General features: G+C 39.1%; 1 protein-coding gene across 8 annotated transcripts in view; it reads right to left on the bottom strand.

The window, feature by feature from the left end:
• The window catches only part of LOC138638112 (IgGFc-binding protein-like), a 246804-nt gene that overhangs the window by 222451 nt on the left and 8548 nt on the right, over positions 1-15805 (bottom strand). For all 8 annotated transcript variants that reach the window (XM_069727126.1, XM_069727130.1, XM_069727129.1 and 5 more), the window contains exons 3-13: positions 12021-12064; positions 10860-11012; positions 10249-10514; positions 8541-8622; positions 7041-7130; positions 6709-6953; positions 4666-4949; positions 2552-2829; positions 1390-1988; positions 725-1304; positions 428-624 (exon numbers count right to left, since the gene is read on the bottom strand). In XM_069727126.1, coding sequence (XP_069583227.1) covers positions 428-624; positions 725-1304; positions 1390-1988; positions 2552-2829; positions 4666-4949; positions 6709-6953; positions 7041-7130; positions 8541-8622; positions 10249-10514; positions 10860-11012; positions 12021-12064 — 2818 coding nt within the window. The remainder of the gene's footprint in view (positions 1-427; positions 625-724; positions 1305-1389; positions 1989-2551; positions 2830-4665; positions 4950-6708; positions 6954-7040; positions 7131-8540; positions 8623-10248; positions 10515-10859; positions 11013-12020; positions 12065-15805) is intronic.

Genomic DNA, 15805 nt, shown 5'->3' with positions numbered 1-15805 from the left:
GGCATGATTTTTTATTGCATTTGCACCTTCTTTGTGTAGTTTTTGATATTTTCACCTGTTTTTAATGTGTGCCTTATTTTTCTTTTAAATTTACTTCTTATGTGTTCACGTCTGCTATTGTTTTTTTTTTTGTTTTGTTTGATTTTTACGTTTGTTCATGTGAACAGGTTTTGGGGTTTGCAGATGTTTTTGGCTTGGTTTTTGAATGTTCTTGAGTCCTCCACAGGAGTGATTTCATGTGAATCTGAAACCTTTTGGGCAAAGTGGCTAAAAAATTGCAAAAAAAAGGTTAAAGATAAAAAAAAATAATCAGGCCCTTTATGTCTATAATAACAGGTATTCACTAGAATTTAAAATGTGTCATTGGATCGTATGATCTCAAAAGATACAGAACACTAATACATGAAGCATTGTGCTAAGTACTGACCTCATAGTATTTCCCTTCATAGTGGCATCCACATTCACTGACAGGAACGCACGCAGTTCCACTGAGAACATAGCCATGGTCACATTCACAGCCATCAGTGCAGGGCTTACTGCAGTTTCTTGAATTCTGATTTAAGCATGTGTCAGGACAAGCATCAGCACACGCATTGTAATGGCTGTTCGCAGGACATGGGATGGCTGAGTGTAGAATACAAAGGAAAATATTACAAATAGGGTTTTAGTATATATAGAAATATCCAGAATTAAACTTAGTTTAAAAGGTTTAGAGAATACGTACGACAGAAAGAAGAATTTCGCCAAACAACAACAGCTCCAGCCCTTAGACAAGCATCAGCATAAGCCTCTATTGATTTACATAATGTTTCATCTCCAAGTTCACAAAGATCGTAAACACAACTGTCAAAGAAGCGATCAGGGTTGATTGCTGATATACAGGCCTGAAAAGGTCCATCTTTGTTTTTTATGAGGCCACAGTAAGCATCACTTTCATAAAGAGCCTCATTCTCTGGTGGACATGGTGGTGGTGGTGTCGGGGTGACTGTGTTACACAATGGATCATCATCTTCTACCTTCCAGCTATCTCCCAGCTGATTAGAATTCTGTGCCAACTGCCCATTAGGCATCAAGAAATCATCGTGTCGAATTCCATTAAAATTTCCACACATCCCACAGGTCAGGTTATAGTAGTTATTTAGCAGCACCACAGATACTGTGTGATCATTATCATAAGAGACTTTGAGGTAGAAAGAAGTTTCTGCAACCATGTATCTACCACTTCTTGAGACATGCACATAATTTAAAATATCTGTGTTTTCTTTAAGCAGAGATACTGGTAGATTTGTCCAGACACCGTTAACCTAGAAAAATATTTTGCAGACTATTAGATCAAATAATATAGAAAATTTTACGTTGCATTATAATTTCTCTAAATTTTTAACCTACCAGAACTCTACTGGGCTCATCTTTCATCATTGTTATTTTATAGTCAAAAGCTTCTACAGTAACGCTCTTTATCCAAGACACTGTTGTTCCCCCTCGGTACTCGTTTTTGGCTTCAACATTAAAATAAGGTAGATCTCCAGTGTTGTTGCAAAGCTTGGAGAGGGTGTAGGTGCAGGTACCCATAAAGTGGTGTACTTCTTTATCAAATGTGTTGTAGTGTGGGTCCCCATAGATTGTACATTCACCGAACACCATCGGATAGCAGCCAGGGACTCCATGTTCCACACCACAAAACAGTTCAGGAGGACATGAAGCAGAGTTACAGACTAAGCTGCTTCCAGCTGAAGGACAGAAACATTTTGTAGAGCATGAATCATCAGTCCAGAATTCTGAGCCTACAGGGTAATGTTTGCCGTTGTCCCAACATCCACATTGGTCCCTTGGGACACATTTATTTTCATAGAGGACATAGCCTGCATCACAAATACATCCTTCAATACATGGAAGAGAACAAGAGGATGGTGATGCTGGGTTGGCACAAGTGGCTGGACAGGCTGTGCCACATTGCTCATAGTGGCTGTGTAGGGGACAATCCAAAGCTGGAAAATAAAAAATAAAATTAGGCATGTACTCATTAGCTAAAAATAATCATCTTCATTTAATCTTTGATTTTAAATATTTTTCCCTATTTTTCTATTATTTGTGATTATATTTGATGCAGTCACATAAAATTGCATTGAAAAGTGGTCATCTCAAAGAAAATTATTACTATGAATAACATACAGATGTAGCAATACAAAGTGCCCTGAGTGGCTATACACTCTTTGTTTTAATACAAAGTGCATTAGTTTCACTGTACACAAATAGTGTAGGCTTGCCAAGCTGCCACCACAACGGTGAGATCCAGTGGTTGTATTGACGATTGGTACATCTGTAGGACTGATCACCTGTCGAAGGATATCTGGTCTAGCAAAGAGGTTATGTTTTCAAAGAGTTGATATTTTGATGAGGTTTCACTCATAAGAATGTAGTTTATCTTATACTAAAACTCAGTGTAATATCAGGATACTCCATCTACAGTTTTCAATGGAACTACAGATCTTCTAAGTTATTATTTCTGTTTAAATTCCATGCACCCATGCAGCTACAAGACCTTACTTACGACAAAAAGTTGAATTTCTCCATGGAAGGACGGTCGCTCCTGCAGCATGACACGCATCTGTGTATGCTTGAAGATGATTACAGAGGAGGTCTGGGTCTAGATGAAGTTCACACATGTCATAGAAGCAGTTTGCAAAGTATTCCCGAGGATCCACCGTAGTATGGCAGTATTGAAATACACCGTCAAAGGGAAGCATCTTGGCACAAGATTCATAACTCTGAATTATATCTATTTCTTCCTTTGAACATAAAGGTGAAACTGCAGAAGCTGGTGAACAACTGTAGGCAAGAAAAGAAGATGATATGAAAATATTGATGAGGCAAACAACACTATACATAACACAATGGGTCGCAATGGTGCTGTCCAAAATAATCAATCAGCTTCCTTCCTTTATTTTAACCATAACACCTTAACGTTTCATGATGGATATATATATCATGGAAATGTTAGGGTATTTGGAGCGGTCTCAGGAGCTGAGACCGCACCCCAAAGGGTACATGCAAACTAAATTATAAAGCTAACACCTGCCTTTAACAGCAGCAATTGGCCGATCGCGGGAGCCAGAGGAAGGCCCCCATGCCAGTCATGTGATCTCATCTGTGGGCAGCATAGGAGAATATTATTTTTACTATATACAGCAATACTGCGGTATTGCTCTATAAAGTACAAGTGATGAAATGATCAGTCCTGAAGAGTAGTGATGAGCGAGTATGCTCGTTACTTGAGTTTTCCGAGCATGCTCGGGTGGTCTCTGAGTATTTTGGGCGTGCTCTGAGATTTAGTTTGTGGCGCCACAGCTGCATGATTTGCGGCTGCTAGACAACCTGAATACATGTCGGGATTTCCTAACAAACAGGCAATCCCCACATGTATTCAGGTTGTCTAGCAGCCACAAATCATGCAGCTGCAGCGACACAAACTAAATCTCCGAGCATGCCCAAATTACTCGGAGACCACCCGAACATGCTCGGAAAACTCAAGTAACGAGCATACTCGCTCATCCCTTCTAAAGAGACTAACAAGTAAAGTAAAAGATAATATTTTTAAGAAAATATATAAAATATTGTATATACCTCAGTTAACATAGAAGAAATGTACAATAATAAATACATATTTGGTATGACCGTATCTATAAAAGTCTGATCTATCTGATCTATCAAAAATTAAATTAATAATTAAATTATTCAATTAATACAATTAACTAAACTGATTGGTAAATGCTGTAGAGAAGATTGTTGTGGCTTTTCAGTCACCAAAACAATGCCAAAAAAATGCAAGCAATCAATAGTATGATCCAATTATGGTAAAAAGTTACGGGTCAATGGTAACAAAAGAAAAAATGTTAATACAAAATTCTGAGTCTTTTTATGTTGATAAAAAAAGCATCAAAGCTATACAAATTTGGTTTTACTGTAATTGTAGTAACCTGGGGAATCATGTTTCTAGGGCGTTTTTCTGCAAAATGAACACCAAAAAAAAATCCCCCACAAAAACAATGTCAGAATTGCGTTTTTTCCCCCCACCGCACTTTGAATTAAATGGGCTCATTCAAAATTACAAAAAAAAGCCCCTTGTATCTATGTCAGTGGAAAAAATGTCAGTGGAATTTGAAAAATAAAAAAATGATTAGGCAAAAACTGAAATTGCCCCCATCTTTAAGGGGTTAAACAGGAGTCCAGACGATATGAAATAAATGTTAATAAGATTTAGGTTTCACTATTGGCGCATAGAGAGAACAGGACCCCCTGTCAGAAATTAAAAGGTGGCAAAGCTTTCTCTTTTCAATTTTTTGGTAGTTCTGAAAACAGCAGAGCAATTATCGAAACTCCTATATAAATGAATAGAGAGCAGCACATAAACGGAAAGCTTTCAATTCTGGAGACAAAGCGCAACAGTGCCCTGTTCTCTAGATGGACGTAGGTTCCAGACATGGGACCAAAACCATAAATGTCCAAGATGAGAATAACACTTCAGAGAGAACATCAGCTTTTAAATTACCATTCTGCATAAGAGGCTCACAATTTGGCACATATTTACACTAAATTTTGTGATTTTTTACTATAGCTTACTTTTTTTCAGTTTGAACATTAATGAAAAATATATCAGGATTTTACCTGGTATCACTGCCAACCTGCCAGCTGTTCCCATAGCTCACAGAGTCGGCCTCTTTTCCTCCATCAGGGTTGAGATCGTCATCTTTTTTGTTCAAATTATAATTGGCACAAATTCCACATACTTTATTTTGGTAGGCTTCAGAAACAGTGACTTCAACTCTGTGATTGCCATCATATTTTACCCGTAGACCAAATGCAGCTGTGATCGCAGCATACTGCCCAGTGAAGCCAATGAACACATCTGGAAATAAACTCAGTGGCAGCTGTTGGACCACTCCATTCACCTTTAGATATAATAGATTGAATAAAGAAGACGTTATTAATGATGATTACATTTCCCTGATCAATTTGCAAGTTTTTTACAAATTGTCTCTTCAGAGAGGAAGAGAACTAGAACTATAGTGCCACCTATTGGAAGTAGCAATCCTAACAGTCAATGTCGACCCTTTAACGAGCCTTGTCCTATGACTTAGGATAAAAGCCAAACCAGAATCTCAATTTGCAGACACTATGTGTCGGTGTACTGCCCCTCGTCAGTGCAAAGTGTGAGATCTGGTTTGGCTGGGAGAGAGGCGTCCGACCGATATCAATTTTTGCAACCTAATCTGAGAGTAGCATGTAGTAGAGACTGAGACTCTGATTCCAGTGATGTGTCATTTACTGGGCTACTTGCTGTAGTTTTGAAAAAAATATAGTTTTATGATCAGGAGATTATCACTAGGGGACTAGTAAAACTGCTGTTCCATATTCATCAACTCTGTATAATTCTATTTCACCACTTTTTTCTGCCTATGCACAGTGTACACAGAAGTCTGCCAATCTATAGTGTGGGTAGGGTTATTTGAAGAGTGTGAAAATGGATTTAGCTCACCCAACCCAACATCACGAAAAATGGAGACGCTACGGGTCTCGGAAAATGGCACTTTTTTTTTAAGCAAAGTTTGGAATTTTTTTTCACTACTTAGATAAACAATAACCTAAACATGTTTGGTGTCTATGAACTCGTAATGGCCCGGAAAATCATAATGGCAGGTTAGTTTTAGCATTTATTGAACCTAGCAAAAAAGCCAAACAAAAAACAAGCGTGGGATTGCACTTTTTTGCAATTTCACCGCACTTGGAATTTTTTTCCCATTTTCGAGTACACGACATGCAAAAAAAACCAATGATCTCGTTCAAAAGTACAACTCGTCCTGCCAAAAAATAAGCCCTCACATGGCCATATTGACGGAAACATAAAAAAAGTTATGGCTTTGGAAAGAAGGGGAGTGAAAAACAAAAACGCAGAACCAAAAAAGTGCTCCGGTCATGAAGGGGTTAATTAATCAGTCCAATACTTGGAGGCCATAACCACTTCTTGAATACTACACACATTTTTCTTGTATTGATACAAATTTAAATTGAGTTCTTAGAAAAGTTCAAAGCATTAACAGGTTAATAAATGTGGACCACTAAGTGGGAACTTTGTGAACCTGAGCCATCACTTGATCAAATGAATAGGTTGAGCTTCATAAAGTCTGTGTAGGTATTGTCTTATTCATACGTTTTACGGAGAAATAAATGGAGAAAAGTGCAAGGCTACGAAAGTGGTGTTTTGTTGGTATTAATGAGGAACGCCATATTTACAGAAAAGGAAGGACACTGATAGAACAAAAGCTGATACTTTTCTAATTGAGATGGGTCTCCTGATGGCACAGATATAGAGAGTGCAGAGGTAGCAGTTATTTTAGGGAGCCCACATTTCCCATTGTCTCACAAGAATATAATAGTAAAATAAATGGCACAATGGAAAAGGGGTCTTGTTACAGATTTTACATTAGTGCCCATGGTCTTCAAAGCACGCCTCTGGGGTCCCCTATAGTGATTTAAGTAACACACAGAGCTCACTGGCAATGAATTTCTTAAATTAATTAATTAGGGTTAAATAAATTAAATTAAAATTAATTGAGCTGTTCTTTTCTAGATATTTGCAATTGTGATGATAAAGCGCTCAAACTATGATGACGTGTAGAAATGAAGCCCCGATACTAATTAGGCCCTTACCTTTACTAGTTTCTGCTTTCCCAGGCTGATTTTGTAGCTGTGAACGTAGACTGTGACTTCTTTCACATAGGACACCCGTGTGTTACTTCCTCTGTACTCATGCTCAACTTCTACATTGAAGGTCTGCAACCCAGCATCGGCGTCACAAAGCTTGGTCAGTGTGTAAGTGCAGTTTCCCATGAATCTATGGGGGTGATTATCATATGTGAAGTAATGCGGATCACCATACCCGCTGCACGTTCCTCCTGCAAATAAATACATGCATTTGGTATCAAATATGACAACAACATTTAGGTAAGCACAAGAAGTACAACCTGAAATCTTACACGTACCTGATATTTCTGGAGCGGAGGTTGGTTTTGCTGTGATTGGAGAAGATGGTTTAATGGTAATAGTTGACCTAGGGGCTTCAGTTGGTTTTTCTTCAAATTCAAAGGAAATAAATTACAAAACATTGTAAATGAGTCATTAAGGTTAATAAGATATCAACGTTTCAAGAGTTTACAGATAAAAGCTTGGGAAATCATCTATACCTCGTGAACCTGGCGACAACTGTAAGGAGGCACACAGATATCGTCTGTACTATGGAGCTACAGACTCCTTATATATGTATGCAAATCTAAATGGCATTGGAGTCATTCTGAAGGACTGTAAGTCCCCAAATGTGTTTGTATTCTGTGTTCTTCCACCTTACGGCCAAGTTCAGACTAGTGTGTTTTTGATCTGCGTGCCGTCCATATGTGCAACAGTTTGTAAACAGACAGCACATGGAGCAATGCTATTTGTTACCACATGTACCTCAGATTTTGCATGGAAAAAACATAGCATGCACTAGTCTGGTCCGACTTATAGCCTACGTGGTCTCAAGGTACTTACCTACACGCAACCTCCGATCCTCACAAGATCTCCTTCTCTACTCCCCTCTTGTCTCCTCTTCCCACAATCGCATACAAGATTTCCCTCACGTATCACCCCTACTCTGGAACTCTCTACCACAACATATCAGACTCTCACCTACCATCGAAACCTTCAAAAAGAGCCTGAAGACCTACCTCTTCCAACAAGCCTACAGTAACCACCGATCGACCAAACCGCTGCATGACCAGCTCTACCCTCACCTACTGTATTCTCACCCATCCCTTGTAGAGCCCTCGCGGGCAAGGTCGTGACTTGGATTATTTAAGATTATCGTACTTGTTTTTTATTATGTATACCTCTCCTCACATGTAAGCGCCAATGGTGCTATAATAATAAATAATAATAATAATTTATAGACCAGACTAGTGCATATAAATAGTATACAGCACCTACATATGTTGTGCAGGAGATACATATAGATCCAGTCACATCTGCAACTTACTCATGTGTCTAGTTGGAAATTTTCTGAGCTCATCTGTACTAAAACCAAACCAAAGATCCCTGACTTGTTGCTGTCCAGCTTTTTATGATCATTGCATATATTGAGCTGTCATTTTTCAACAGCTACAGATACCTATAATCTAAATGGAGCTTAGATGTTCAAAAATCACAGACTGAGGCTTCAGCAATTCTTAAAGTTTCCATAACCATTACTACAGTAGTGTTAGTATTCCCCAATGTCTGTGCTTTTCCAGAATGGAGCAAACAGAGTGTTCAGCAGCCGCTCTATGGATTCCATTCACACAGCCCAGGCTGCAATATTACTCACCTGCTCCATTACCAATATTCTTCTGCTCGTAAAGATTTAGCTACCGTACATACTAGATTCCATTTATTTGAGAAAATCTGATGAAAGTGCTATGATTATTTATCAGATGATATGCTAAGGTAAGTAAAATAGCAAAGGCATTTACCACATGATCCTCTCTTCACCCGGACATTGTCAATGGCTATGTCTCCAACATCAGTCAGACCTCGAACTGCCATAAATGAAACCTAAAATGCAAAAGAGGGCTCAATATTCAGCTTTTATTAAATGGATACTAAACAAACTATGATTTCTTATAATAATCTAACCACAGCATATCTTAGCCAATGCTTTCCTACAGTTCCCACTTATCAATACTTGTATTAATCTTTATTGGAAAGTATGTGGCTCCAACAGAAGCCCCTGGCGTAAATGTTCTGTCCACCGTGACCCTATATCTGACCAAGGAAGGGTCTGGCCTAACAATAGATACGAGTAGGTGATGTTACTGATAGGACACAAGCGCAGTTCAGTTTGTAATGAATGATGACCATTGTGAACATTTATAACACTATAAATGTAATATATTTTTTATTTCACAACTTCTTCAAAGAGGAGTATATATACAGTATATATATATCCCATAAGGCACCGCGGCAGTGTCACTTGCGCAGGCGCAGTTCGTGGCCACAAGGACTTCCCATGATGAAGCTGCTGCGGGCAGTGATATGCGTTGGGATATGCGGGCATTACCACACTCCATTGGGTAAATATGGCTTATGCATGTTTTTGATCATTATCATGTGATATTGATGTGTATGGGAGTGCTTTCCTACCCATGTGATACTCACATCTCACTGCTGGGCAGATTTGATTTCTGCTTTATCAATTCTCTCATTCTTGCACATGATTACATAATTCGCCATTTTTCATTGTGATCCCTCTGGTGGTGGTCTCTTTATTCAATATCATTATTAAATTTTGCATTGTGTTGCACATAGAGAATATTTTTTGCCTGCTCACCATTTTTTTGTATGTTTTCATACTGTTGTTTCTAATTATTTTTAGATGTCTATTCTCCTTGGCAATTTGTTGTCTTAATAAAGCCTCCACTATTGATTAAACCTGCTGTGTGTGCACTGTTCTTGTGCTCCTTTTCTCTTTGCTTGTGGTCACATCGTCTTAGCACATTGGTTGCACCAAGCTATATGAGTTGTTTGATATTTTGTGGTGCCCACCACTTTCCAAATATAGACACCAGACACAACAATGCAGATGAGCTGAAGGCTGCTATCAAAGCAACCTGGGCTTCCATAACACCTCAGCAGTGCCACTGACTGATCTCCATTTCACGCCGCATTGATGCAGTAATTGATGCAAAAGGAGCCACGATCAAGTATTGAGTACATTTACTGAACATACATTTCAGTAGGCCAACATTTCGGATTTTAAAATCATTTTTTTAGACTGGTGTTATAAAGTATTGTAATTTACTGAGATAATGACTTTCGGGTTTTCATTGGCTGTAAGCCATAATCATCAACATTAACAGAAATAAACACTTGAAATACATCCCTCTGTTTGTAATGACTCTATATAATATATGAGTTTCACTCTTTGTATTGAAGAACTGAAATAAATTAACTTTTTGATGATACTCTAACTTTGTGAGAAGCACTTGTATATACATATACATGCACACATACACATATAAGCTCACACGTAAATATATATATATATTAAATATATATATATATATATATATATATATATATATACAGCAGCAGTTAGTGAAAAGTCCACTAGATGGAGATATTTTCCAACCTACCGAAATGAGATTTTTTTTCAGTCCGGATTTACTTTCCTTTTCTTACCTGAATATCGGTGGTTGCTGGAGTAAAAGTCACTGAGCCATACAGCCAGTCAGGGCCTTGATGTCCAATCCTTTGCCAAATATTAGATAGCCACATGCCATGGTCGCCCGTAATGATGACGCTGAGCTGATTCTCGGATTCTGGGCCATCCATGTGATACCAGAAATCTATACATATAGTCTCATGGATGACCAGGGGTCTGCTATCGAGGATTATTCTGTCATTTGGGGTTAAGTTGGATGCTTCTAGATAGAGATAATACCCAACTGGAAGGGAAATAAAATGTCAGTACATTGTGGTAAGTTTGAGAGGCAGAATTACAATACTGTCATAGGCAGAGTATATCTTTGGCCCCCTGACCATTGTGCATGCACGTCTCCTCTATGTTTTCACAACCCCCTTATGATACCATGTGGGTAAATCTGCCCCATTATGCATTTATAGACACATAATATGAACATAATTAGATATCACGCTTTCTGAACGCAGTTAGACGTGTTTATGTGGAATATATAAATGATTTCTCAGCTGATTCTAACAGTCCTGGAAATTTACCAGCTCAAGATTGCTGAGAATATGTTAGAAAGTAAGAAATTCTAAAATGATCTTACATCCATCGGGGTAGTCTCCATCCGGACCAGTGCCAGCTGTCGGAGTGCAGAACTTTGCTCTGATCCAGTCCCCCTCATCAGTATTTCCATAGCGTTGTGTCCAGTCACAGAATGGTTTGGTATTGTCATTAAAATTGCAATATATGATGTTATCTGAAAATATAAGGTAAACATTTGGTACTGAAAGCACTGCTCAATATTTCTACAATATTTTCCATGTCTGTTCAGCAGAAGTCTTGGCCTTAATTACTTTAAAAAAGTATTACATAATAAAATTTAAGTTTCCAAAAAGAATTTGTGGCCAGGTTTTTACTTGGGAGTAGCATGATATAGGGACAGTGACCCTGATTCTTGAGATGTGCTACTTACTAGGCTGCTTGCCGCCATTTGGGTAAAATCAGCACTTTATCTGCTGCAGATCTAGCAGTTCCCTTAATGCTGAGCTTTATATAACCCCGCCCACGCCACTAATTGGCAGCTGTCTGAGTGCACTGTGCATATGCAGTACGCTGCCATTCAGTGGTAGAGGAGGAGGTAAATTAAGCTTATGAATATGGCGGACACCATGGCAGCAGCTTTATTAGTCCTCTAGTGATAATCTCCAGCCTCATTTTATTGAAACTACAGTAAGCAGCCCAATCAGTGACACATCACTGGAATCAGGATCTCTGCCTCTACAATATGCTGTGCATTAATAGCACAAACTTGTCGACAGTCCCTTTAAAATGTTGTGGTTTTCATTCAGTAGCTAAACATTTGTTTCCTATATTTCAACATCCTGCGTAATGTTCTTATCATACAAACTGCTCATTGCAGCACAATCTGCACTTATCCTTTAACCTATGCCATGTCAAACTATTATTAAAGGGAAAAGACAAGGAGGCCGCACGGAATACATGGTTACATATTTGCTATCTAAGGGCAAAGTTTATTTTTATTGAAATGAAGTGAAGATGATTAGGAGCTGAAGTCCGCCGGTTACAGCCATGTAGGTAACAGTGGTCTAGAGCGTCGTCACGTCCCACACTTCTATGTGGGTCCTATAAGCTCGGCTATATACTAAATGATGAACTGCTATTCCAGATTATTTCTTACACAGGTTCTGATGTCCAGTCTCAGAATGATACAGATACTAGCAGTGGGAAAGCGATTGTTACATACCTTCCTCTGGGTCCCAGTGAGATGACACATCCCTTTTGTTTGCCCTTAAAAAAAACATATGATTATTTTAACGAAGGAAACAGTAATTCCAATATCAACGGTATCTTTATATATATATTAGTCCTATATACATAGTGATTTAGGTAAGCACTAATACCATGCATTTACACAGGTCAATAATTTGTGACATTCTCCAATGAACGGCCTATTAAGCAGACCTGCAATATCCCAATGAATGAGCACAGAATGCTTATCTAGTGAGACGAACTTTAAGCAAGCTTGAAAAAAATACTGTTCTCGGCAGCACATTGTCCTTTGTAAACAGGCGATGAGCTGCAGATAACTGGATGTTCTTTGCGCACAGAACAATCGTATTAATGATCGTTCTGTGTACATAAAAGTGTGGTCGGCAAGTCTAAACGCACCAAAAATATTTCACGAATCCGTTCATTCCTCAACCATGAATCTGCAAAAACCCTAGTCCATGCCCTCATCATCTCTCGCCTTGACTACTGCAACCTCCTGCTCTGTGGCCTCCCCTCTAACACTCTCGCGTCCCTCCAATCTATTCTAAACTCTGCTGCCCGACTAATCCACCTGTCCCCCCGCTATTCCCCGGCCTCTCCCCTCTGTCAATCCCTTCACTGGCTCCCCATTGCCCAGAGACTTCACTACAAAACCCTAACCATGACGTACAAAGCCATCCACAACCTGTCTCCTCCATACATCTGTGACCTCGTCTCCCGGTACTTACCTACACGCAACCTCCGATCCTCACAAGATCTCCTTCTCTACTCCCCTCTTATCTCCTCTTCCCACAATCGCATACAAGATTTCTCTCTCGTATCACCCCTACTCTGGAACCCTCTACCACAACACATCAGACTCTCGCCTACAATCGAAACCTTCAAAAAGAACCTGAAGACCCACCTCTTCAGACAAGCCTACAACCTGCAGTAACCACCGATCGACCAAACCGATGCACGACCAGCTCTACCCTCACCTACTGTATCCTCACCCATCCCTTGTAGATTGTGAGCCTTCGCGGGCAGGGTCCTCTCTTCTCCTGTACCAGTTATGACTTGTATTGTTTAAGATTATTGTACTTGTTTTTATTATGTATACCCCTCCTCACATGTAAAGCGCCATGGAATAAATGGCGCTATAACAATAAATAATAATAATAACGTACCAGTAAATGATCACTGACCGGACGGCATGTTGCCGATCAGCAGTCATTTAGGCAGACGGACCATCTACATGAGCCCTAACTAGAAAAAATACGAGAAAGGAAAAGTTTATATAATGTTATGATCTAAAAGTCAGTCAGCTACACATGAGATAGGGAAAGTAGATTGTGCGCCAGACAGGAAACCAATGTGAGTGATAATAATGTATGGTATTGTGGAGTGCTGAAAAACTGCGAACATGCCCCTAAAAGTCAGCTTTTGGAACTGATTAAGAATATAAAACTGGGGAAATCTAAGAATATAATATAAAATATGCCTTTTTTCCAATATGGAAGAGGTATAAATAGTACCATTAGGAGTGCTACACATCCTAACTCATTCAGATATCCATTTTTACAGTACGAGTTCTAGCCATGTTTTCATGGGTAAAACTCATACCAGTTATAGTCTATGGTGCTGTTCACATGTCAGTGTATTTTTGGCAGACTAATCAGCCCAATATAGCAGATACTTTTTTTAATCAACCTTGGACCAATACATTGACCAAACTCTGATCAAAAACATTGATGACACTTGGACCATTATTTGCATATGAGAAAAATCAATGACCTCTGAAAGAGCTCTTATCCAGTGGTAACAGGTGACTTAAAGAAGCACTACCAAAAAAATGTGTATCCTCTTAATATATTGAAGACATCATATTTGATAGCACTGAGCACTTACAATTTCTTATCTTGCCTTTTTATCCAGCTAATTGTTCTCTTTTAAATTAGGTCTATGAAATCACGTCATTAAAAACAGATTAGCTGAACCCTTCTAAGCTCTATGTAGAAACAAGCAGTCTCTTTTTCCTGTCATCACTGCAAAGTCTCTGGCATAGGTAAGAAGCAGAGCAGCTAGGTCAAGAGTTTAAGAGGGGATTGACTCATGCAGATAAAAGAGACTTCCTGCTACTACATAGAGCAGAGAAAAGAGAAGAAAGAGTTAGGTATAAAAGCAAAATAAGCAATTGTAAGTACACAGTGCTATATAATATGCTGGCTACAATATATTAAGAGGATAAAAACTGTGGGAGTACTTTTTTAACCCCTCTCTGACCTTAGATGAACTATCCCGTCGAGGTGACCTGGGCCTATCTGACCCTCGACGGGATAGTACGTCATATGCGATCAGCCATGCTCACGGAGGAAGCGTGGCTGATCTCTGCCGGGTGTCAGCTAATTATCACAGCTGACATCCGGCACTATGTGCCAGGAGCGGTCACGGACCGCTACTGGCACATTGACCCTGGAACACTGCGATAAAACATCATCGCAGCATTCCAGCGGCATAGGGAAGCATCGCACAGGGAGGGGGCTTCCTGCGTGCTTCCTTGAGACCCTCGGAGCAACGTGATGTGATCGCGTTGCTCCGAGGGTCTCCTACCTCCTCCTCCCTGCAGGCCCGGATCCAAAATGGCCACGGGATGCCTTCCAGGTCCTGCAGGGAGGTGGCTTCCAAAAGCCTGCTCAGAGCAGGCGCCGGGAAGTCTCCCTGCACTGCCTGTCAGATCGCTGATCTGACACAGTGCATTGAAAAGTGTCAGATCAGCGATCTGTCACTATACTGTGATGTCTCCCCCTGGGGCAATGTAAAGAATTTAAAAAAAAAAAAAGTATTTACAAGTGTAAAAAAAAAAAAATCCTAAATAAAGAAAAATAAAATATTGTTCCAATAAATAAATTTCTTTGTCTAAATAAAAAAACAAACAATAAAAGTACACATATTTAGTATCGCCACGTCCGTAACGACCCGACCTATAAAATTGTCCCACTAGTTAACCCCTTCAGTGATCACCGAAAAAAAAACAAGGTAAAAAACAACGCTTTATTATCATACCGCCGAACAAAAAGTGGAATAACATGCGATCAAAAAGACGGATATAAATAACCATGGTACCGCTGAAAACATCATCTTGTCCCGCAAAAAACAAGCTGCCATACAGCATCATCAGCAAAATAATAAAACATTATAGTCCTCAGAAAAAAGCGATGCAAAAATAATTATTTTTTATATAAAATCTATTTTATCATATAAAAACGCCAAAACATAAAAACATGATATAAATGAGGTATTGCTGTAATCGTACTGACCCGAAGAATAAAACTGCTTTATCAATTTTATCAAACGTGGAACGGTATAAACACCCCCCCCCCCAAAAGGAAATTCATGAATTGCTGGTTTTTGTTCATTCTGCCTCACAAAAATTGGAATAAAAAGCGATCAAAAAAGTCACGTGCCCGAAAATGGTACCAATAAAAACGTCAACTCGTACCACAAAAAACAAGACCTCACATGACTCTGCGGACCAAAATATGGAAAAATTATAGATCTCAAAATGTGGAGACACAAAAACTATTTTTTGCAATAAAAAGTGTCTTTTAGTGTGTGACAGCTGTCAATCATAAAAATCCGCTAAAAACCCGCTATAAAAGTAAATCAAACCCCCCCTTCATCACCCCCTTAGTTATGGAAAAATAATAAAAATTTAAAAAATGTATTTATTTCCATTTTCCCATTAGGGTTAGGTTTAGGGTTGGGGCTAAAGTTAGGGTT

Source organism: Ranitomeya imitator, chromosome 5 (assembly GCF_032444005.1).
Source record: "Ranitomeya imitator isolate aRanImi1 chromosome 5, aRanImi1.pri, whole genome shotgun sequence".
In the NCBI taxonomy this organism is placed as follows: Eukaryota; Metazoa; Chordata; class Amphibia; order Anura; family Dendrobatidae; genus Ranitomeya; species Ranitomeya imitator.
This window is presented reverse-complemented; position numbering and strand designations above follow the sequence as displayed.